We start from the raw sequence: 24,425 nt of genomic DNA, 5'->3' as shown, positions 1-24,425 counted from the left end.
GTAGAGGAAAATCTTAAGTATAGTAGTATCACAGACATTGCTGATATGGGACTTATTTTTTTTTTATGAAAATCCTACGTAATCAGTACATTCAGTGGTTTCTAGTATTGATAACCAATAAGCCATGCATAAAGAATATTAAGTAATTCTATGGTTTTATAGCCTTTCATATGCGTCATATAATGTCATAGCGGCTAGACAGAATTTACATTACAGTCTTTCCTAAAATGATTAAAATTATTCAGTTTTGAAGTTAGCAACACAAAAGCAAACTTATAATAAAAGGCATATTTAATTAGATGCACAATTAGAGAGTGCTCCTGAAATTAGTGGATAAAATCAGTGTTATCTTTTTTAAGCTCTGATTATTATTAAATGTAACTTCATCAATTCCTTACAGCTAATTTTAGTTGTGCAGATTAGACCATTTCAGTGAATATCACTATATAAAGTAACTAGTATGCCAGACAATGAGTCTAATTTTATATTTTATAATGTATCTAGGAATCATATATCAAAATTGTACAAAATAGCTCAAACAAGGTAAATAGATTTAATTTTAGTGAGTATAATTATATTCTTTTATTTCCAAGAGCAGTGTCATTGTACAAAAGGGTCTTTTCAAAGGAAAATAAAACTTATATTTTGTACTGATTTTCTTCCAGTCCCCTTCAGAATATGTGTGAATATTCTCTATGACCTTGTTCTGATATGGTGGACATCCCTAGAAACTGATTCTGGATCAATACTATATATTCAAGGCTGTAGTCGTCATTCTGAACATGGTTTGATGTTTTGATTATTCTTCTGTTAAAACCATAGCATAATTTTTTCCAGGCATTGTGAATCCAGCACTAGACAGAATAGGTTAAGAGAGAAGAAATTAAGTTTGTCCTGTGGTTTCAGAATCCTACATAGTAGTGAGCAGAAAGCTAAGAAAGCTAGGCAGGAAGAAGCCAAGAATAGAATGCTCCTTGATTCTATAAAAAATAAAAAATACTCTTATAACAAAATTAAATTAAATTTTACTAAGAGAATGATACAAAAGGAATGTGTGGATGACTACCTGAGAGCTTCATCATTGAAAACTACAGCTCTCTATTTCTTTTTCTTTCTTTTTCTTTCTTTCTTTCTTTCTTTCTTTCCTTCTTTCTTTTTGGTAGAGCACTCATAATAGACTGAAGAGTTGATTATAAACACTGGAACCATGAGAGGAATGAAAGAAGTCTGGTGGATATATCAAAGTGAATTTCAATGCTAGTATAAAATTATCAAGCAATAGGAAATATAAAGATTGAAATGTCACCCAAAGACTTCAAAGCCACACTTTCATCAATGGACAGGATATTGAAAGAGAACCTAAAGAGAGACACAGTGAAACTAATAAAGGTTATGAAGCAATTGGATTTAACAAATATCATAGAACATTGCATCCTAAAACAAAAGAATACACCTTCTTCTCAGCACCTCATGGTACCTTCTCCAAAACTGACTGTATAATAGGTCGCAAAAAAATCCTCAACTGATACAAGAAGATTTAAATAGTCCCATGCACTCTGTCAGACCACCATGGCCTAATGCTGGTCTTCAATAAAAGTAAAAACAAAAGAAAACCCAGTTACACATGGAAACTAAACAACTCTCTACTGAATGATAACTAGGCAGAGAAGAAATAAAGAAAGTCTGCCTGCAGTTTAATGAAAATGTTGACACATTATACTTATATTTATGGGACACAATGAAAACAGTGTTAACAAGAAAATTTATACCACTAACTTCCCTGGTAAAGAAACTGGAGAGATCTTACACTAGCAACTCAACAGCCCACCTGAGAGCTCTAGTACAAAAAGAGTCAAATACACCAAAGACAAGTAGAAGGCAGAAAATAGTCAAACTAAGTTAGGATGTCTCAGTCACACTTGGGAAGGAGAAGAAAGCAAACAGAAGGGAGGAGAGAGGGAGAAACCTAGGATGGAAAGGGAATGGTGAAGAGTAGAATAAGATCTCAGATTGGACAGGGGGGGAAGTACTGAAGGCTTGAGATCTAACAGGAAGAATGAAAGACATTTAGGCAGAAGAATGTAGGATTCTCAAGTCTACAAGACTAAAGCAGAAATGAACATCAGTTATTTAATGTATACAATGCAAATAAAAGCTGCATTTGGGTCTGAACAAACATAAATAAATTATAATCTGAATTAGTCAGAATCAATAAAAAGACACAATAGAAATACTTGTTTTTAAGCACCATCCCATCCTATTACACACACACACACACACACACACACACCAATTGTGTGTGTGTGTGTGTGTGTGTGTGAGAGAGAGAGAGAGAGAGAGAGAGGTATTGAAAAGAAAAATCTTAAAAACATCAAAAGTGAAACATTGGAGAGCAAAGAGAATAACATCAATCAGCACAGAATTTTGTAACAATCAAAATAGCTGTTAAGAGCCAGAATGAAGGAAGGTACTGAATGGCATTAGAAGCTAAAACATTTGTCTTCAGACAGGTTCATGTTACAAATGGGCATAGAGCATTGATCATGATAAATTTAGTAATTCCAGATGATATCACCGAATTGTGCCAGCAGTCTTAAATATGCTAAAATGTTAGTTACATAATTATACTAGGAATTATGTTTAGCACATGGAACTTATAAATTATAAATATAGCAAATATAAAAATAGTAAAAGGAAACAAAATAGAAAAAGTCAAGCTACACTTTGTAAATCAGAGGAGAAAATTCAGGGCTTACATTGCATTTGTTCCTTCATTATTACCGTCATTGATAATGTAATTTATTTTTAACTTGTCCTCTTTAGTATTCAATCGAACTGCTTGAATTTGGAAGTCAGAAATATATGTAAACCTTGGAAGATTTTTTTCATGATTATTAAGTTCCTGAATAAGATTGTCTCCAAAATAAACTATGGACTTATTTGTAAAATGCAAACATTTAAAACAACCTGATAGCAAGAGATATTTCAGAAACCATACTATTTGTAAATGTTCTTAATACTGTCAGTAAAACCTATGATTTTTTTCATTGCAGATTTTTAAATATAAAATTTAAATTTGCTTAGAGAAAACATATTTCAGAAGGAGATAACGTGTTCTTGGCATGGAGTCTGGGACCTTGCACATGGTAAGTCATTGTCCTGCTCTGTGATTTGTACAAAAAATATATTGACAGATATATTTTAATATTAAAGACAGAACTATTTAAGAAATATGAAGCTAAAAATCATTAAAAATTCAAATTTTAAATGTTTGGTATAAGCGTTGACTAAAATATGAAACTATAAGAGAGATATTTCATGAAGAACAAAAGTCTAAAATAAAATGTTTTCTATTGTATTATACTAGATAATATATTTAAAATAAATGTATAAGTTATTACCAGGTATACTTGCATTCCTAATAACTTACTTTACTTATAAATTACATTTAAATTTCTGGAATTATCTAGGCAAAGAATACATATATGCCTAATTACTTTAAAGATTCCTATTAATGTTTTATTTATTAACCTTTTATACTTTAGTAAAGTTTTCATTGTTTTTTATACTAGTTCATGTATAAGTCTACTTAGTCATAAGTCGAATATTGTAAAATATTTTATACAATTTTATTTAAATTCTAAGCTATAATTCATCAGCCAAAACTCTTTGCAATTTTTTTTATTTATTTGAAAATTCTTGTAAGTTGTCCAGAGTAAATTTTAAAGTACAAATGATGAGAAACATGATTACAGATTCTCTGTGGACTTTGACAATATGTTTATAGCAGGCTTAATACATTCTAATGGGTATGTTTACAAATCCTCGTGAATGGGGGAAATAATGTTTGAAACTTTTAAATATCATAAAGGAATATAAAACTTCTATGAAAGCACAAACTCCGTTAAAAGCATTAGTCCTTAACAAACTCTACACATATCCAAAGATATGGGCAAGGGATTCAAACATACTAGTGCCATTGTGCAGGTGATGTTATGCAAATTAAATGTACTTAATGGACACAGTATACATCTTGAATAAAATAGCACAATAAAATAGTAATGTGGCAGTTACTGTCCAAATTTTAATTTTTTCACTGTAATATAGAATCACTTTTATCTCCCTCTATTATGAAATTTCTAATAACCCTTTAATGGATGTAACACACATGGGTACACTTCAATAAAAAAGGATCTACATTTGAAAATTAGTAATATTTCATCTGGTAGGTTTTTTGTTAATTGTGATATTTTAAGTGTATTCTTACAGTACATTTCTTTATGTCTGGTTTCATAAATTTATCATTTTTAGTTCTTGATTTGTGAGCATATTGTATAAACGAATGAGAAAGAGTAGACTGGAGTACTCAGACAAGGTTTGTATCTGCAGGAGTAAACAAGACACTTGCTCATGCAGGCACCATCCTGTGCAGGAGCAGGTTCGTGCAATGGGAGCACCTGTAGCTTGGCAATTTCATTGTGAATGCAAAATCAGTCAGAGGGGGCTACAGTGATTCAATGAATATTTTTTTATCTGGATGAATTACTCTTCTTTATATGAGAAGTTTATTTCAGCCTAAGTAACTGAGATTAATGAGCCTCTGCAGCCATCTGCTCCTACTTGCATTACCAGAATATTCTAAATTACTCTGAAAGAGTCTTTCATACATTGCAATATTCATGCTTTTGTTCTCCATGCTTTGTGAATTCATGGAACTCTTCCTAAGCATAACAAAGTTGTAACAAAAAAAATCACATCTTTGTTTATTTTACAACATTTCTGACCCAAATATGAGGAGAAAATAATAATAGGCAAGGAATCATGTTATAAAAATTAGTCATAACAATAAAACTACACATAATGTATTTTAAATATTCGTGTTAAAGATAAATGATAAATCCTACATGCAATACATTATTGGCATGCTCTGTATAAAAAATATATCCGAAACTTTGTGTGTATGTATGGTATGTGTTTACACAACAAAAGAGGTATTAATTGGACTTTTGAAGCTGAATTTTCGAGTTATATAAAACTCACATGCATTCAGGTTAATTATTAAAGTGCAAACCTTCAGAGGATAAGACTAAGGAATCTAGTAGGAGATCTAGCAGGCACGGAAGAACCCATCTTTACTGATGTATTCTGTATTAAAATATGTAGGCACAGGAGAAAATTTCTTGAACAGAACACCAATGGCTCAAGCTCTAAGGTAAAAGATTGACAAATGGGACTTAATGAGATTGCTGTTTCTGTAAGGCTAAGGACACTGTCAAGAACACAAAACGGCAGCCAACAGAGTGGAAAAAAATCTTTACCAACCCCACATCAGATAGAGGCATAATATCCAAGGTATACAAAGAACTCAAAAAGCTAGGCACCAGAGAATCAAACAACCCTATTAAAAAATGGGGTACAGAGCTAAACAAAAAGTTCTCAGTTGAGGAATATCAAATGGCTGAGAAGCATCTAAGGAAGTGCTCATCATCATTGGCCAACAGGGAAATGCAAATCAAAACAACTCTGAGATTCCACCTCAAACCAGTCAGATTGGCCAAGATCCAAAATTCAGATGACAGCAGATGCTGGCAAGGATGTGGAGAAAGAAGAACATTTTTCCACTGTTGGTGGGTCTGTAAACTGATACAACCACTCTGGAAATCAGTCTGGCTTTTCCTCAGAAAATTGGATATAGTACTACCAGAAGATCCAGCTATTCCACTTCTTGGCATTTACCTCAGAGACACTCCAATATACAATGAAGATGCATGCACCAAAATGTTCATAGCAGCTCTATTTATAATAACCAGAAGCTGGATAGAACCCAGATGTCCTTCAGTAGATGAATGGATACAAAAATTGTGGTACATTTACACAATGGAGTACTACTCAGCTATTAAAAACAATGACTTAACCAAGTTCTTAAGAAAATGGTTGCATCTAGAGAATATCATTCTGAGTGAGATAACCCAGTCACAAAGAACCGACATAATATGCAGTCGCTGATAATGAGATACTAACCCCAGAAAGCTCTGAACATCCCAGAAACAACTCACACACTGTGTGAAGTTCAAGAAAAGAAAAAAAAAAAGGAAAGAAAAAACTATTATGCTTCATCCTTATACACCAAAAAAACTTTGACTAATTCCGGGTTTCATCCTGTTTTACATGTACTTTTTGCTCATTGTAACTAGTAAGACCGTAATGCACACTATCAAACTTTTGAGAAAAAAAAGCCAAGCACTGACAAAAATGTATTTGTACACATTTATGCAAAAATGCTTAAAATTTGTTTTTTATCTTTGTTTTTTAAAATAAGTTTGTTCAAAAAAATTTTAAATGTGTATGGTGAGTGTTTCACCATAATATGTGTGTATGTATCTTGTTTTTGTCATTCTCAAGTTAACAATATTTAAAATTATAACAAATGTTTTAAAGAAGTAACTAAAATTATTGGTTTTCCATATAAAAGGTTTAAATTTAAACATACAAATTCGATTTTTGACTCTCAGTTTTAAGTAACCTATGTTAGGAAGTACCCATTAGTAAAAATTTATAATGGTTTTACATTAACTTATGCAATATATCTTTACATATTTTTGCACACTGTCTTTCTAGTGAATACCTGTAGAATATTCTAACATTACTATTATGAATGGTATTGTTTTATCTATTTTTTATTGTTTTGAAATTATAGCAACATCATTTCCTTATATTCTTTCTTTCCATGCAAGCCCACACATGCAACTCTATATGCTCATTCCCAAGTTTCATGTACTCTTTTCTTTCTATTGCTGTAACACATAAGATAAATGTAGCTCTCATTGTGACTAAAGAAACTTATCTTTGAAACACAAACTTACAGAAAACCACAGCTATAAGAAGGCAGAGGACAACTACAACAAAAACAACAAAAATGTTCCCTAAGCAGCCTTAATCCAAACTGGTCCATCTACAGCAGATTCCTTTTGACAATGGGCAGATGTTATTGTGGATGAGGATAGCAGTGGGATTCAACAGCCGGAGAAACTTGCGGTGAAACTGTGTGATAGAATTCTGAGAAACAACACCCATAAAATGCCATCAACGTGGCTGTTTAAATTAGATCTGAACCTTGAAGGATCTAATAGACATGCTAACGTGGAATGTGAAAAGTTCCTAGGGCCTCAGCCCTGAGAAGAAATTATGGGCAGCTAGAAGATGACGGGAGTCTCCTGAGAGGCTTTGCCAGAGCCTGATATACACAGAGACTTGCTAGCAACCAGCCCTTGGACTGAGAACTGAGTCCCCAGTGGAGGAGTTAGAGAAAGGACTGAAAAAGCTGAAGGGGTTTGCAACCCCAATAGGAAGAACAATAATGCCAACCAACCATACCCCCTCCCTGCCCCGCAAGAGCTCCCAGGGACTAAACCATCATCCCAAGAGTACACATGGAAGAACTGATTGATGGCTCCTGCCAAACAAGTAGCCTAGGAAGACTTTGTTGGGAATCAATGGAAGGAGAGGCCCTGGGAAGACTCAAGTAGAGGAATGATGGAGAGGGGAGGAGGAAGGGAGTATATGGGTGGGTAGATGGGTGGATGGAAGAGCATCCTCATAGAAGCACGGGGAGAAGTCATATGATAGGGGATTCCTGGAGGGGAAACCAGGAATAACATTTGAAATGTAATTAAAAATACCCAATAACAAAAACAAAAATGAAAATGAGGGGAATCGAAGAACTGCTATTTTATTGCTATATCAACTGATTGTCCAATACCCAGTGGTCAGTCTTTAGTGTTATGTTATGATGCTGCTGTTTATGTGAGTTTTGAATGTTTTTTCCTTTTATTTAATGGCATCTTTCTGGGTTTGATGCATGCTTCACACATAAAGAAAGACTTTATCCATTCCTCATATTCTATCGTTTCCTGGATTCATTCTACATATAGGGCTCTATCACAATTGTAATGAGATTGATGTGGGATTTTTTTATACATGTGTATGGCTTTTGTGTGAATAATATTTAGACCAAACGTCATAACTTCACTGAAACTACATAATAATATTTATATATTCATAATTTTATTCATTTTATGTATTTTAGGTAAATAAATAATAATGATTTTTATGCCCTTTTCAGGCATTCTTAGTAAGATATAGAGCTAGTAAACTTAAAATTGTAAGAAATCCAGAATTATTTTTTTCTGGGTCTGCTAACCTTAGTCAATTTATAATTTTCTAATTTCATCAATTATCTGAAAACTTTATTTAATTTTAGTACTATGCTTTCATTATTTATTCATAAACTAAAGGATGTATAGATTGTTTCTATTTTCTATAGAGTGGTAATGAATGAGGTAGGACAAATGTTTGTGGAGCAAGATATCTAATCATTTAGTCATATACCAAAAAGTTGTATAGTAGAGACTTGACGTATATTTATTTAGATTTTTGTTAATTCTTCATTCTGAAATCTAGTAGATGTACTTTATCAAATTTTAAAACTCCATTTTTATGTCTTGAATTGTTTTTATGATTTCATTTAAATTTAGTGAGCTTCTTTTTGTCAGTTTTGACTTTCTTGAACATATTTACTATTGCTCTTTTGAAATCATTGTTCTGTAAATCAACTAAAGAACTTATCTAAAAGAATATAAATGGGAGAGCATGTTTTGAGCAGACATTCTGTCTTTGTTGTTCATGTTGTTTGTGTGTCTGAGAATTGAAGTTAACATCTGGAATTAAGTCTTAAGTAGCCTTTTGTGGTGCTACTATTTGGTGTCACCTTTGTTACACTTATTTTACCTTTAGAGGCATTGAATTTTCATTTTGACTTATTCTATTCTGCTTGTTTCTATATTTTTAATAAATCTTTTAAAAACCTTGAGTTGAGTAATATTTTTTCCACCATGCTTTTATTCCTGGAATTATATTTTTAATTTTATTTTTTTACACTTCATATTTTAACCCCTCCCAGTCCATGTTCTGACTGTTCCATATCCTATACCTTCTCCTATTCTGCCTCTTCATCTCCACAAGAATTTCTCCACTCCACCAGTCCTCACTTTTGGGAGCTTTCAGTCTCTTAATGGTTAGTTGCATCTTCTCTGACTGAACCCAGACTGAGCAGCAGTTCTTTGCAGTATATGTGTTAGGGGCCTCATATCAGCTTGTGTATGCTGTCTTGTTGGTGGTCCAGTGTCTGAGAGATCTCAGGGACCCAGGTTAATTGAGACTACTAGTCCTCCTACATATAGGGTTACCTTCTTCCTCAGTTTCTTCCAAGTTTTCTCTAATTCAACCACAGGGATCAGCAGTTTCTGTTCATTGGTTGGGTGCTGACTCTTTCAGCTGCTTGTTGGGTCTTTCTAAGGGCAGTAAAGATAAGCCCCTATTTGTGAGCTCTCCATAGGCTCATTAATAGTATCAGGTATGGGTCCTCCACTTGAGCTGGGTCCCATTTTGGGCCTGTTCCTGGACTTCCTTTTCCTCAGCCTTTTCAACTGTGGAATGTCAACCTAATCACTCACTTGATGACCTGTCTTTCTTGTTTATATGGATTCTCCAAGTTTCCTCTGCCCACTGTAGGACATTTCATCTAGAGTCTCTCTATTTGAGTCCTGACTGTCTCTCAGTTCCCAGGTTCCTGGTATATTCTGGAGGGTCCTCCCAACATCCTATCTCTTGCCTGTTTTCATTCTTTTTGTTAGCCCTTGGGGCTTCCGTTCTTTGTTTTCCCTAAAACAAGATCATCATCCCAGCCACCTTTACCTCTTAGATTCCTCCCCCCTTCTTCTCCTTATGATCACTCTTCTCTTTCCCAACTGGGATTGAGGCATCCTCACTTTAGCTTGTTAACCTTTTTGAGTTGTGTGCATTGTATCCTGGGTATTCTCTACTGTTTTCGCTAACATCTACTTATTAGTGAGTACGTACCATGCAAATCTATTTAGGTATACATTACCTCACTCAGAATGATATTTTCTAGTTTTAATTATTTGCCTGCAAAACTCAGGATGCCCTCCTTCTTAATAGATGAGTAGTATTTCATTGTGTAAATGAACCACATTTTCTGTATTCATTCTTCTATTGTGAGATATAAAGGTTGTTTCAGCTTCTGGCTATCACAAACGAGGCCTATATGAACATAGTGGAACATGTGCCCTTGTAGCATGGTGAGGCAGAGTTTGAGTATATGCCCAAGAGTGGTATAGCTGGGTCTTCAGGTAGATTAATTTGAAAAGTACATACTCATTTCATATTTTCACATGTGTCACATTTGGGTATTCTTCTAATTTTAAGTTTTTTTGTGGCAAAGTTTTGTTGATGAACTTTGACTAATGATATACTTACTTTGAAGGGCTTACTTAATTTAAATTTGCATATTCTGGAACCCTGGGAGCAGAGTGAGATCCAGGTGGCAGTTGAACCGGGTTCATGTAGCTCTGTATCAGGGTTGGGCCTGAGAAATGAGACCTCAGTGCCAATACAGAAATAAAGTTATCTTATTTTTAATATTTTTTAAATATTTACGGCAATAGACATAAGAATCACCAACAGAATTAAAGAGAAGGAATAAAGAATCTCAGGTGCAGAAGATAACATAGAAAGCATTGAAAATACAGTCCAAGAAAGTGTAAAAATTACAAAGCTCCTAACCCAAAACATCCAAGATATCCAGGACACAATGAGAAGAGTAAACCTAAGGTGTACAAGAAAGCAAAAACTCTCAACTGAAAGGCCCAGTAAATAACTTCAACAAAATTATATAAGACAATTTCTCTAACCTAAAGAAAGAAATATCCATAAACATACAAGAATCCTACAGAACTCAAATTAAATTGGACTGGAAAAAAATTTTTCCCCACATATACTACTCAAAACACCAAATGTTCAAAACAAAAAAAATATACTAAACATGGTAAGGGAAAAAGGAAAAGTAACATATAAAGACAGTCTGATCCGAATTACTCCAGACTTCTCAAGAGAAAGTATAAAAGCTAGAAGATCCTGTGCAGATACCATACAGACCCTAAGAGAACACAAATTCCAGACCAGGTTACTATATCCAGTAGAACTCTCATTTACTAGAGATGGAGAAACCAAGATATTCTAGGACAAGACCAAACTTAAACAATATTGGTCCACAAATTCATCCCTCAAAGCATGATAGATGGAAAACTCCAACAAAAAAAGGAAACTACTCAATAAAAACCAAAAGTATAAAACCAAAAGAAGAAAGGCACAGTAACATAATTCTAACAACAAAAATAACAGAAAATGACAGTTACCATTCATTAATATCTCTTAACATCAATGGACTCAATTCCCCTCCCCCCAAATAAACAGACTATCAGACTGGATGCAAAAACAAAACTCAGCATTTTGTGGCATACAGGAAATTCATCTCAGCAACAAAGACAGGCACTACTTCATAGTGAAAAGTTGGGAAAAATTTTCCAAGCAAGTGGTCCCAAGAAACAAGCTGAAGTAGCCATCTTATTATTGAATAAAACAAAATTTCAACAAAAGGTCATCAAAAAAGTTAAGGAAGGACACTTTTACTCATCAAAGGAAAATCTATCAAGATGAACTTTCAATCCTGAACATGTATACTCCAAATACAAGGGCACCCACATTCATAAAAGAAACCATACTAAAGCTCAAAGCATATATTCCCCCCCACACAAAATAATATTAGGAGATTTCCACAACCCACTCTCATTAATGGACAGATCATGGAAGCAGAAAGTAAACAGAGACATGTGAAACTAACAGAATGTATGAGGCAAATGGGTTTGAAAACATCTATAGAGTATTTCATGATAGTGTCTTTAGCCTTACAGAAACTTTGCAATCTCATTAAGTCCCATTTGTCAATCTTTGACCTTAGAGCTCGAGCTATTTGTGTTCTGTTTAGGAAATTTTCTCCTGTGCCTATGAGTTCTAAGGTTTTCCCTAATTTCTCATCTAACAGTTCCAGTGTACCTGGTTTAATGTGGAGATCTTTGATCCACTTGCACTTGAGCTATGTACAAGGAGATAAGAAAGGGTTTATTTTCATTCTTCTGCATGCTGAGTGCCAGTTGGACCAACACCATTTGTTGAATAGGATAAAGACACTATCATGAAAACAAAATGGTAGCCAACAGAGTGGGAAAAGACATTTACCAACCCCACATCAGATAGAGGCCTAATATCCAAGGTAATACCAAGAACTCAAAAAGCAAGATAACAGAGAATCAAACAACCCTATTAAAAATATGGGGTACAGACTTAAACAAAAAGTTCTCAATTAAGGAATATCGAATGGCTGAGAAACATCTAAGAAAGTGCTCAACATCCTTAGCCATCAGGGATATGTAAATCAAAACAACCCTGAGATTGCACCTCACACCAGTCAGATTGGCCAAGATCCAAAAATCAGATGACAATAGATGCTGGCGAGGATGTGGAGAAAGAGGAACACTTCTCCACTGTTGGTGGGGTTGTAAACTGATACAACCACTCCGGAAATCAGTCTGGTGGTTCCTGAGAAAAATGGACATAGTTCTACCTGAAGACCCAGTTATTCCACTGCTGGGCATTTACCCCAAAGATACTCCAACATACAACAAAGATACATGCACCACAATGTTCATTGCAGCTCTATTTATAATAGCCAGAAGCTGGAAAGTACCCAGATGTCCTTCAGTAAATGAATGGATACAAAAATTGTGGTACATTTACACAATGGAGTACTACTTAGCTATCAGAAACAATGGCCTAATGAAATTCTTAAGAAAATGGATGCATCTAGAGGATATCATCCTGAATGAGATAACCCAGTCACAAAAGAACAGACATAATATGCAGTCACTGATAATGAGATACCAACCCCAGGAAGTTCTGAACACCCCAGAAACAACCCACAAACTGTGTGAAGTTCAAGAAACAAAAGAATATATTTTAATTAAAATAGAACTGTATTACATCTCCCTTTCCTTCCTAAAGCCCCTCCAAGTTTCTCTCCTATATCCTCAAATTAATAACCTCTTTTCCTATATTATTGTTACATATATACATATGTGTATGTATATGTACCCACAAATACTTAATTACAATCTTATAAAAATATATTTGTATACTTTTATGTAAAAAAAGCTTAAAAGTCTGTACATTTATCTTTGTTCTTTAAAATAAAGTTTAAAAAAATAGGACAAAAAAAGAATATTCCAACCTAAAACAAAAGAATATACCTTCCTCTCAGCACCTCAAGGCACCTTCTGCAAAATTGACAATATAGTCAGTCACAAAACAGGCCTAAATAGATGCAAGAACATTGAAACAACCCCATGAGTTGTATCATTTCATCATACACTAAAGCTGGCCTCTAATAACAAGAAAAACAACAAAAGCCCCCCCACACACACATAAAAGCTGAACAATGCTCTATTCAACAATAGATGGCTATGGAAGAAACAAATTAAAAATCAAAGACTTTTTAGACTTTAACAAAAATGGCAGCACAACATATCCAAAATTATGAGAATCAATGAAAGCAGTGCTAAGATGAAAGCCTAGAGTGCTGAGCACCTCCAAACAGAAACTGAAGAGAGCATACACTAAAGCTTGACTGCACACCGGAATCTCTAGAACAAAAAAAAAAAAAAAAAAAAAAAAAAAAAAAGAAAGAAAAAGAAAAAAGAAAAAACATGTACACCCAAGAGGTATAGGTGGCAGGAAATAATCAAACTCAGAGCAGAAATCAACCGAATAGAAACAAAAGGATCTATAGAAAGGATTAACAAAACTAGGAGCTGGTTTTTTGAGAAAATCAAGGAGATTGATAAATCCTTAGCCAGACTAACTTGAGGGCTCAGAGAAAGTATCCAAGTAAAAAAAATCATAAATGAAAGAGGAGAAAAAACAACAGAAGCTGAGGACATTCAAGAAATCATCAGATCCAACTACAAAAGCCTATACTCAACAAAACTGGAAAGTCTAAAGAGAATAGAGAAATATCTAGACACATACCACGTACCAATATTAAATCAGGATGAGCTAAACCATCTAAACAGTACCATAACACCTAAAGAAATAAAATGAGTCATCAAAAACCTTCCAACCAAAAAAAAGCTCAGGTCCAGATGAGTTTAATGCTGAATTCTATCAGATCTTCATAGAAGACATAATACCAATAGTCTCCAAACTATTCCAGAAAAGAGAAACAGAGGGAATACTCCCCAACTCATTCTCCAACGCCACAATTATGATTATTCCTAAATCACACAAATACCCTACAAAGAAAGCCATCTTCAGAATACTGTCCCTCATGAAAATTGATGCAAAAATACTCAATAAAATTACTGCAAAACCAATCCAAGAACACATCAAAACAATCATTCACCATGATTGAGTAGGCTTCATTTTAGGTATACAAAGATGTTTCTGTACATTGTCCTGAAGATGTTTGTATTTTAATGGTAATTTCATTTCCAAAAGAATGGCTGCCTAGTCACATGACTTCAACTGAACTTTGCCATTTGAATTAGTAAAATAAATGAAAACCAGTGACTGGGCAGGGCCAAGGAGGTGGAGAGGGCTTAGAAGTCTGAAGAGGTCAGAGGATGAAGAGAGGTCGTGGCAAGATAGAGGTTCCCCAGGACCAGCTAGACTCAGGAGACATTGATTGGCCTTAAATAGCTATGAACATTAAGGAGTTTATAGGTCTAGTATCTCATATAGAAGGGCAATTTGTATCTTTGTCTATTTGATGCAATCTTGTTGTGTAGAGGGTTTGTGGACTGAGAGTTGAATATATAAACCTGAATGAAAAGTGATTGAGCTATAGAGTTGTGTTTGTGTTGACTGTTGGTGTAATTGAACACCAGGATTAGAGGTGAAAGGCAGGAAGAGGAAGACCACCAAAGGAAGGAAGTTGCATGATCAGGGTTGTGCTGTGAGGGGTTGGGCTGTGAGGACTCAGACCAAGTGGCTCTGGCCAAGTGAAGGAGGTACGCATGGCTACATATCAGTGTCATAAAAGTATTGGGTCTGAGCAGTGAGACCTTAGGACCAATAGAGAGATAAATCATTTATTATTTTTTAATATTTACTAAAACATGTTTCAATATACAGAAAGCTATCAACATAACTCACTATATAAACAAAATAAAAACAAAAAAAAGAAACACATGATCATCTCTTCAGATTCTGAGAAATCATTTGACAAAATTCAACACCCCTTCTGGTTAGCAAAAACTATTCTCAACAATAAAAAACTTCCACGAAAATCACCATGCTGGACTTCAATCTTTATAACAGATCAATTGTGATAAAAACTGCATGGTATTGATACAGAGATAAGCAGGTAGATGAATGGAATACAATTGAAGACCCAGAAATGAACCCACCACCTATGGTCACTTGATCTTTGACAAAGGAGCTAAAAACATCCAATGGAAAAAGGACAGCCTCTTCTAAAAATGGTGCTGGTTCAACTGGCAGATCAAGATCAATGCTCTAAGATCAAGAATCAACAAATGGCCTTTCTTTTCTTTTCTTTTCTTTTGTACTTTATGCTTATTGTAACTAGTGAGATTTCAATGCATACTAACCAACCATTAAAAAAAATCATGTACTGAAAAAATATATTCATATAGTTATTTGCAAAAATGCTCTTAAAAATCTGTGCATTTATCTCTGTTTTTTAAAATAAAGTTATTTAAATAAAAAAAAAAAGAATAGACAAATGGGATCTCATGAAATTGCAAAGCTTCTGTAAGGCAAAGGGCACTGTCAAAAGGAGAAAATAGCAACCAATAGATTGGGAAAAGATCTTTACTAATCCTACATCTGAAATTTGTCTAGTATCCAATATATACAAAGAACTTAAGAAGCTAGACTGCAGAGAATTAAATAATCTTATTTAAAAAACTGTGTACAGATCTCAACAAAGAATTCTCAACTGAAGATTATCAAATGGCTGAGAAGCACCTAAAGAAAAGTTCAACATCCCTAGGGATCAGGGAAATGCAAATCAAAACAACCTTGAGATTTCACTTCACACCAGTCAGAATGGCTGAGATCAAAAACTCAGGTGAGAGCAGATGCTGGTGAGGATGTGGTGAAATAGGAACACTCCTCTACTGTCTCACCTGGGCAACAATCCCATATGCAGCTACTAATCTCATGTACTATTGCTGATTCTAAGTAGTGCTTACTAGCAGAAATCTAATATGGATGCCTCCTCAGAAGATCTGCCAGAGCCATACGACACAGAAGAGGATGCTTTTAGCTAACTATCAGACTTAACATGGGGACTCCAATGAAGGAGACATAGCACGGACTGAAGAAGCTGAAAATGGATACAACTTTATGGGAAGAGCAAAATTATTAACTAACCAAACCAATTACAGCTCCTAGGCACTAAAACACCAACTGATCAGTTTGCATGGAGAAATCCATGGCTCCAGGTACATATGGAGCAGAGGATAGCATTCTCTGGCCTCAATGAGTGGAGAGGACATGGTCCAGCAAAGGCTCCTTTTTCCAGTGTAGGGGAATGCCAAGGTCTGAGGTGGAAGAGGGAGGTTGGGGGAGGGAGCACGTTCATGAATGTCATTGAGTGGAAGGGGACAGGATTAGCTTGGTGGGAAGGGAATAACATCTGAAATATTAATAAAGAGAATATCCAAGTTAATAAAATAAGAGAGAAAGAGTGGCATCAACAATGTAATGATATAGGGCTTTTTCAGTTCATTAAAGTTTTTTTATCAGCATAGCTGAAAGCATCAAGTAAATAACATATACTTCAAAATATTAAGAAACAACCAAATGGGCTTTTGTTTGATTTTATAAAATTAATGAAATCATGTTTTAGTAAAAGTTTATCATATTGTAGATGACGGTTTTAATTATTTAGATATTGACAAAAATTCTTAATAGTTATGTGGACTTATAATTGTTTTGAGCGTGAGATGACCTGACATATACATGTTTAAAAAGTGAACAATCTGGCATACTTAAAAAATGTACAAGTTTAGAATATAAATTCAGTTACAAATTATGTTAATGTATTTAGTGTATTTTAAGCATTTTCAACATATTTCCTGAGGACTTTAGATGGCTTCTTTGTTGACATAATTAAGGTTAAACTTAGCACTTTTTAGATTGCTGATGTGTGAATTTCTTGGGTAAACCTGCATTTACATCAATTAACACTAATTTAATTACAACTTCTTTCTGACACTGTTAATATTAAATGCAGAGTCAGAGTTGTAGAGTGCTGTACCAATAGTAGTGTCCACAGAACCCTCTGGTAGTTAAGGTTTTTGGGAACTCTCTGGAAGAGAGGTTAGAAAGCTTATAAAGCCTAAGGGATGGGAGAGATTGCTCTGAGATTATATGAACCTTAAGTGTCTGGATCTGCATCTGTAACATCTCACAGACATGACTACCTCAACATAAGCCAAATGATGACCACTACAGACTTGCCCAAAAGGATAGGAGAAAGGCCTCTCCATAAGACCTCCAATCTTTTTTTTCTTTTTTTAACAACTTTGTTTTTAAAACACAGAGATACATGTACAGATTTTTAAAAACATTTGGCATAAAAGTATATAAATACATTTTTGTCAGTACGTGATTTTTTTAAATGTTTGATAGTATGCATTGAAATCTTACTATTTACACTAAGCATAAAGTACATGTAAAACAAAATGTAATAAGGAAATACTCAGGTTTATTTTTGGTGTGTAAATATTAAACAATGATTTTTAAATACCAAAAATTGCCGCAAGGCTATCTTCTTAGCTCTTGAGTTATTAATGACTTAAGGAAGGTCTAGGTATATCCCACTCTTAAGAGGGTGCTATACTTATTTTTTTTTCTAAGAAGGATTGAGGATTCCACTTTTTGGCTTTTCTTTTTTGAGCTTCTTATGATCTGTGAGTTGTCCAATCTTAAAGAAAAAACTACAAGTCATCCATATGGTTATTCAATGCTAAATAGTCGTCTCAGAAAACAAAATACATATAAGTAACAATGTAAACTATTAAATTAGGAATACATGGACATTTGTATATATGTATACTCACATACACACATATATACAGTATATACATAAGCATACACTTATATACACACATATACAACATAACAACAAATAATGGAAGGTAAGGTCAGAAATTTGTTTATGAGAAAATACACATACTTATTCACCATAATTTATATCTATACATAGTCATACATATACACATGCAACCACAAACAATGAAAGGAGAGACCATAAGACTGATCATGTGGAAAGAGAGCTATATGAGAAGATTTGAAAAAAAGGAAAGGGAAGAAAGAAATTGTATAAATATGATCAAAAGAAACAAGAATACAAATGCACAAGAACAATTATTAGCAACATTTCTTCATAGAGAGAAAGTATCAGTTCCTCATTCAGAATAAATACACTGCATCCTGCACTGAGGAAAGGGGCTCCTAAGTTTATATAGCAGCTAAAGAAACTAACAGGGCTCAGCACACTCAGAAATTTAGAGAATACTCTCCAATGTAAAAATTCCTGAAGAATCAATAGTTATTACTGAGCCTCTCAAGCCAAACTACATATGCTCTGTTAAGTAACCTCTCATCTGCTTTACCAAGTAACACACAAAAACCAATAGCTTACAAGTAAAATATAAATATATTCAGCACCCTTTGTGGATATACTAAATATACTTATAAAAATGAATGTGAATTATTTTATTTCAAGTGCTTTAACAATTTGAGAAACTACTTACTAGATATGTTTTAAAATAACTCAGTTAAATATAATTTAAATATATACATTAGAATAAAACTTTGAGCAAAATCATCAAATTTCACATAAAATATGTTTATACAGCCATGCTCACATAATCTAAACTACAAAAAGTCATATAATACTACATTTCATATGATGGTAATTTAAAAATCAACTTTCATTGCCAAAATGTCTTCCTATTATTTGTATATTACTTTTTCTATAAATTTTCTTATTTATATAATATATGATTTATATAAAAATAGTTTTGTCTCATAAACAATATCAATTAATAATGTATAGAAAAATTTTCTCGATTTCTTTTCTTGAAATGAGAAGATTACTTAAATTCTCTGAATATACTCATAAACAACATTATTTTATAGTATTTCTGGATGATTGCATATGCAGACACATATACACACAATTATAATTAAAAGTGTTCTAAGCTGTTATTTTGTGACAAATTTGTTTTAGGTAAAATTTTCATGATATTTGTTTAAGAGTTAAGAAAAGAGGTTGCTGTGTTTGCTTAGGTGTCAAAATCTTATTATCATCACTTGGAAGATATATTTAATTCCTAGAAACCATGCTGGTTAGCTCACAACTATCAATAACCTTCACTCCAGAAACCCTTCAAGCTTCTACAGATATTCGTATCCATTCATGTGTACATTCCCATAACAGAAATACATTTAAACTTAATTAAAAACAAATCTTTAAAAGCACAGAGAGAAAGTACAGGATTGGGAAAAAAGCTTTATATTAATATGTAAATGTATGATAATTAAACAAAAATGTTGAAAGTGATGTAATGTATGCATATAAAATAGTCTTTTGTAGATTAATGTTAAGGTGATATATCATTGGACAGTGGAAAGATAGGCAATGAAAAGGTAGGGATGTGGAAAAGGAACAGAGGTTAGACGAAGAAATCAAGATGGAGCTAGAGAGAGCAGATCTGGATCCTGGTAATCGTAATTGACAATAGGTAATTGGAAAATTTTAAGGGATTCTGTAAGTCTTTTATCTCATAAAAAGAGCAGTTTGTATCTTTGTCTATTGATGTAATCTCATTGTGTAGAGGGTTTGTGAATTGAGAATCTATTATATAAACCAGTTGAAAAGTTACAGATCTTTGAAGTGATGTTTGTGACAACTGTAAAGGAAAGAAAATGCTGGGGCAGTAATTCCACCCAGGATGGAGGCAGTAGGGCAGGGGGCCTGAACAGCCTGGGAGGGAAATCAGGTGAAGCAGACAGCTTGGGGATGGAGTCCCTTTGCTCAGTGGCAGAAGCAGAGTGAGACTGTGTGGGCCTATAAAGAGATAAGCCTTTCATTTTTAATATTTACTGCAACAGTCTTTAATTCAGGTTTTTGTCAGAAGTCTACATTCTGGGAGACATATCAACAATCATAGCTTCAACAAGAGAGAATATCAGCATTCTTGGAGCTGATGAACATGAATTCATCTTTTTTCCATAGTTCTCAAACATGACAAGTTCATCATCTTTAATAGATGAAGATTTTCCATGCACAAATATCTGCTTAGAAATTAGAGCCAAAATTGAGAAATGAGCCTAAATTGGAAAGTGTGAAAATTTCAGTTTTCAAAAGAAAAAAATTTCAAATGTACAAAACAAAACCTCAGAGCGCGCCCAGGCGGCGGCGGCAGCGGCGGCGGGAGCCGAGCAACTGAGAGAGAGGCTGGCCGCGCGGGCCGGCGGGCAGCGGCGGCGCCCGGAGCCAGGCAGAGGGCGAGGCTGGCGGGGACGGCGGGAGCCGTCCGTCCGACCGCGAGCCCCTGAGGCGTCCGCGGCTGAGGAGAGGAGCGGCGGCGCGAATGCAGCAAGTTTTGGAAAACCTTACAGAGCTGCCCTCATCTACAGGAGCAGAAGAAATAGACCTAATTTTTCTGAAGGGAATTATGGAGAATCCTATTGTGAAATCACTTGCTAAGGCTCACGAGAGACTTGAGGATTCAAAATTAGAAGCTGTCAGTGACAATAACTTGGAATTAGTGAATGAAATTCTTGAAGATATCACTCCTCTGATAAGTGTGGATGAAAACGTGGCAGAACTGGTTGGTATACTCAAGGAGCCTCACTTTCAGTCGCTCCTGGAGGCCCATGATATTGTGGCATCAAAGTGTTATGATTCGCCTCCTTCAAGCCCAGAAATGAATATTCCTTCTCTCAACAATCAGTTGCTGCCAGTAGATGCCATCCGGATTCTCGGGATTCACAAGCGAGCTGGGGAGCCGCTGGGTGTAACATTTAGGGTTGAAAATAATGATCTGGTAATTGCCCGAATTCTTCATGGAGGAATGATAGATCGACAAGGTCTGCTTCATGTGGGAGATATCATTAAGGAAGTCAATGGACATGAGGTTGGAAACAATCCAAAGGAGTTACAAGAATTATTGAAAAATATTAGTGGAAGTGTTACCCTAAAAATCTTACCAAGTTACAGAGATACTATTACTCCTCAACAGGTATTTGTCAAGTGTCATTTTGATTATAATCCATTCAATGATAACCTGATACCCTGCAAAGAAGCAGGACTGAAGTTTTCCAAAGGAGAAATTCTTCAGATTGTAAACAGAGAAGACCCAAATTGGTGGCAGGCTAGCCATGTGAAAGAGGGAGGAAGTGCTGGTCTGATCCCAAGCCAGTTCCTGGAAGAGAAAAGAAAGGCATTTGTTCGCAGAGATTGGGACAATTCAGGACCCTTTTGTGGAACTATAAGCAACAAGAAAAAGAAAAAGATGATGTACCTCACAACCAGGAATGCAGAGTTTGATCATCATGAAATTCAGATCTATGAGGAAGTAGCAAAAATGCCACCCTTCCAGCGGAAAACGTTAGTGTTGATCGGAGCTCAAGGTGTGGGCAGAAGGAGCTTGAAAAACAGGTTCATAGTACTGAATCCTGCTAGATTTGGAACAACGGTGCCATTTACTTCCCGGAAGCCAAGAGAAGACAAAAAGGATGGACAAGCATATAAATTCGTGTCCCGATCAGAGATGGAAGCAGATATTAAAGCTGGAAAGTATTTGGAGCATGGCGAATATGAAGGAAACCTATATGGAACCAAGATCGACTCTATTCTCGAAGTTGTCCAAACCGGACGGACTTGCATTTTGGATGTCAATCCACAAGCACTGAAAGTGTTGAGGACCTCTGAATTCATGCCTTATGTGGTATTTATTGCTGCTCCAGAGCTAGAGACCTTGCGTGCCATGCACAAGGCTGTGGTGGATGCAGGAATCACCACCAAGCTTTTGACGGACTCAGACTTGAAGAAAACAGTGGATGAAAGTGCCCGGATTCAGAGAGCATACAACCACTACTTTGATTTGATCATCGTAAATGACAATCTAGACAAAGCCTTTGAGAAACTACAAACTGCCATTGAGAAACTGAGGATGGAGCCACAGTGGGTCCCAATTAGCTGGGTGTACTGATGATTCAATAAGGTTAACAGTTAAATAAAACTTTAAAACAGTGACTCAACAAGTAAACCTTCTGCTGGGAGAGCACATGCGGAGGTAGAGGCGTCTGCTGCATCTAGGCATTTTTATTGTGTAGATTGAAATAACAGTGCACTAGGTGGAATTTTTATATATTTGTGGTTTGGAAGGTATACTAATATATAATTTCTCTTAATTTTTCTAACTTTTTATGAATAAAACCTTTCTATTCATACCACATAAGAAAATGCGTTGAAGCATTTTGTAAATTTGATTTAATGCCCTTACCCTTTTCATCAAAGGAGTTTTCAGATCATTCTCTCCAACACTGATCTCACATTTTCACTGTGATAATGATACTTGAAATAGTTTTGTAATGCTGTCATTCTTGTAAGTGGTTAGTGAAGGGTCAGTTATTCTCTTGTTAGACAAAAACAGTAGTTATTGACCTTCATCAAACTCCTTACAGAAGCAGAATTTAAATATCAGTGCTATAGCTAGTTCACTACTATATTAATCTATCTGTTCAGGGCCACCTCTTATTCCAGAGTATGGCTGCACATTCTTATTTGTACAGCTAAATGAGCTCCCGACCCCCTCTCTCTAGTGACTACGATGAAGAGCAATAGCTTGCACTCTCTATGGGATTATTCTTTCTGTTTGTCGCAGTGATGTGCTGATTCTGACTGATGTTGCATGTCAGTTCTGGAAGCTTGGGTGGAAGCATGGTCATGTACACGGGGAGTGCCTTATCCTGCAAAGTGACTCAACTGAGAGAACGTTCACTTATTTTCAAATACAAAATTTCAAACCTATTACTTCAGTTTGGTTTTTTAAGAATAGTCAGCAAAAATATGCCTCTGCAAATGTTTGTGATATTTAAAGATGTCTCTAAGCTGCAAGCTGTTTGTTAATCATCAGATGTGATTTCTGAGACAGGAAGTAATTTGTTAGGGTATTTGTTCTCTGTTTCATCAAAAAACAAGTCTATTGAACAGTTTACAAGATTTGGAAATAATTGCCAGCTATTCATATATACACACACCTAACATTCTTTATGTAATATATACTAAATAATAGTATATACTCTTCAGATTTCTGTTAAAAAGTATACTTTTTTCTTAAGATTAGGAACCATGTCCTTTAGCTGCAGACACAGTGTACTGATTCCCATGTTCACCATGGTTGATACCCTCCTCTAGGATTCTTGAATGGTACATGTTCTTCCATAAACATTGACACTTAGTGATGCAGCTCATCACTGAACTAGGTAACCTTAGTTTATATTGCTGCCAGCTTTTCACAGAAGAGTCATACTTTAAAAGTTTGGTGCTTAAATATAGATGAGTGTCTTTGGTGACAGGCTCTAGACACCTGACTTCTGATTTTGGCTTTCCCCTCGTCAGACTTCTACATCCATCTACATGAAGCAATATTATACATTTCATAATAAAACACCTAAGTTACCATATTGTTAATAATTTGTAATCTGCAAAATTCTAATTCTAATTTTAATTCTAGAATTTCATAGCCAAAATATAAATTATTTTTCTTTTTTTGGGGGGAAAGATTGTTATAAAATGGATCATACACTTACTAACCTTGTAAACTACATGTATTTGTTAAAATTTATGGATTCTCAAAGCAACATGAGTCAGAGCACAATAAAAAAAAAACAAAAACAAAACAAAACCTCTCTTTTTTTGAATAAAATTTCTTTTAAAAACAAGATTGAGATGCATTTAAACTATCATGAAAGAACCAGAATTACAAAACTTCAATTTAAGTGAAGATTTTACTACCAGTAAATTCTGAATTTACTATCAGTTTTGAATGTGATATTATTAGAATATAAAAATTTATACCAATTTTGGAGAAACTCATTAGTAAGATAGTGCATTAAAAGCTGCACTAGTAATATACAAAGGTCTTACTTTTCTACCCATCCTGCTTCCAAATAGAATACTGGATGAAAATTGATGTTTTTTTTTTTGACTATCTAATTATGGACTTGGCCATGACCTTGTTACTCACTGATATCAGTCATGGATGATTGCCCAACAGTTGCTGGCAGAAGAAAGACTGTTTATTAAACAACAGTTTCAACCTTCTATACTAAGTTCTCTGACTAGAGGGGAATCTTTTAAGTTTTAGGTCCTTCTTGTAGAAATTATATTAATTTAGCATTTCATA

The 24,425-nt window shown here is 34.7% G+C and overlaps 1 protein-coding gene across 1 annotated transcript; it reads left to right on the top strand.

Annotated features, from left to right (window-relative positions):
* The first annotated feature begins 20,600 nt into the window (after positions 1-20,600).
* LOC308416171 (protein PALS2-like) lies at positions 20,601-22,438 on the top strand. Its single transcript, XM_080942604.1, has one exon. It carries the CDS (start codon positions 20,604-20,606, stop codon positions 22,224-22,226), a length of 1,623 nt encoding a protein of 540 aa, XP_080798730.1. The 5' UTR covers positions 20,601-20,603; the 3' UTR covers positions 22,227-22,438.
* Positions 22,439-24,425: the final 1,987 nt, after the last annotated feature.

The sequence above is a fragment of the Micromys minutus genome (genome assembly GCF_963924665.1).
Source record: "Micromys minutus genome assembly, contig: SCAFFOLD_277, whole genome shotgun sequence".
NCBI lineage: Eukaryota > Metazoa > Chordata > Mammalia > Rodentia > Muridae > Micromys > Micromys minutus.
Note: the sequence above shows the minus strand (reverse complement) of the source record. Positions and strands in the feature narration are given on the sequence as shown.

Excerpts from the sequence above, each read along its gene's own strand:
- LOC308416171 (XM_080942604.1), top strand. The coding sequence starts at position 20,604 with ATGCAGCAAGTTTTGGAAAACCTTACAGAGCTGCCCTCATCTACAGGA.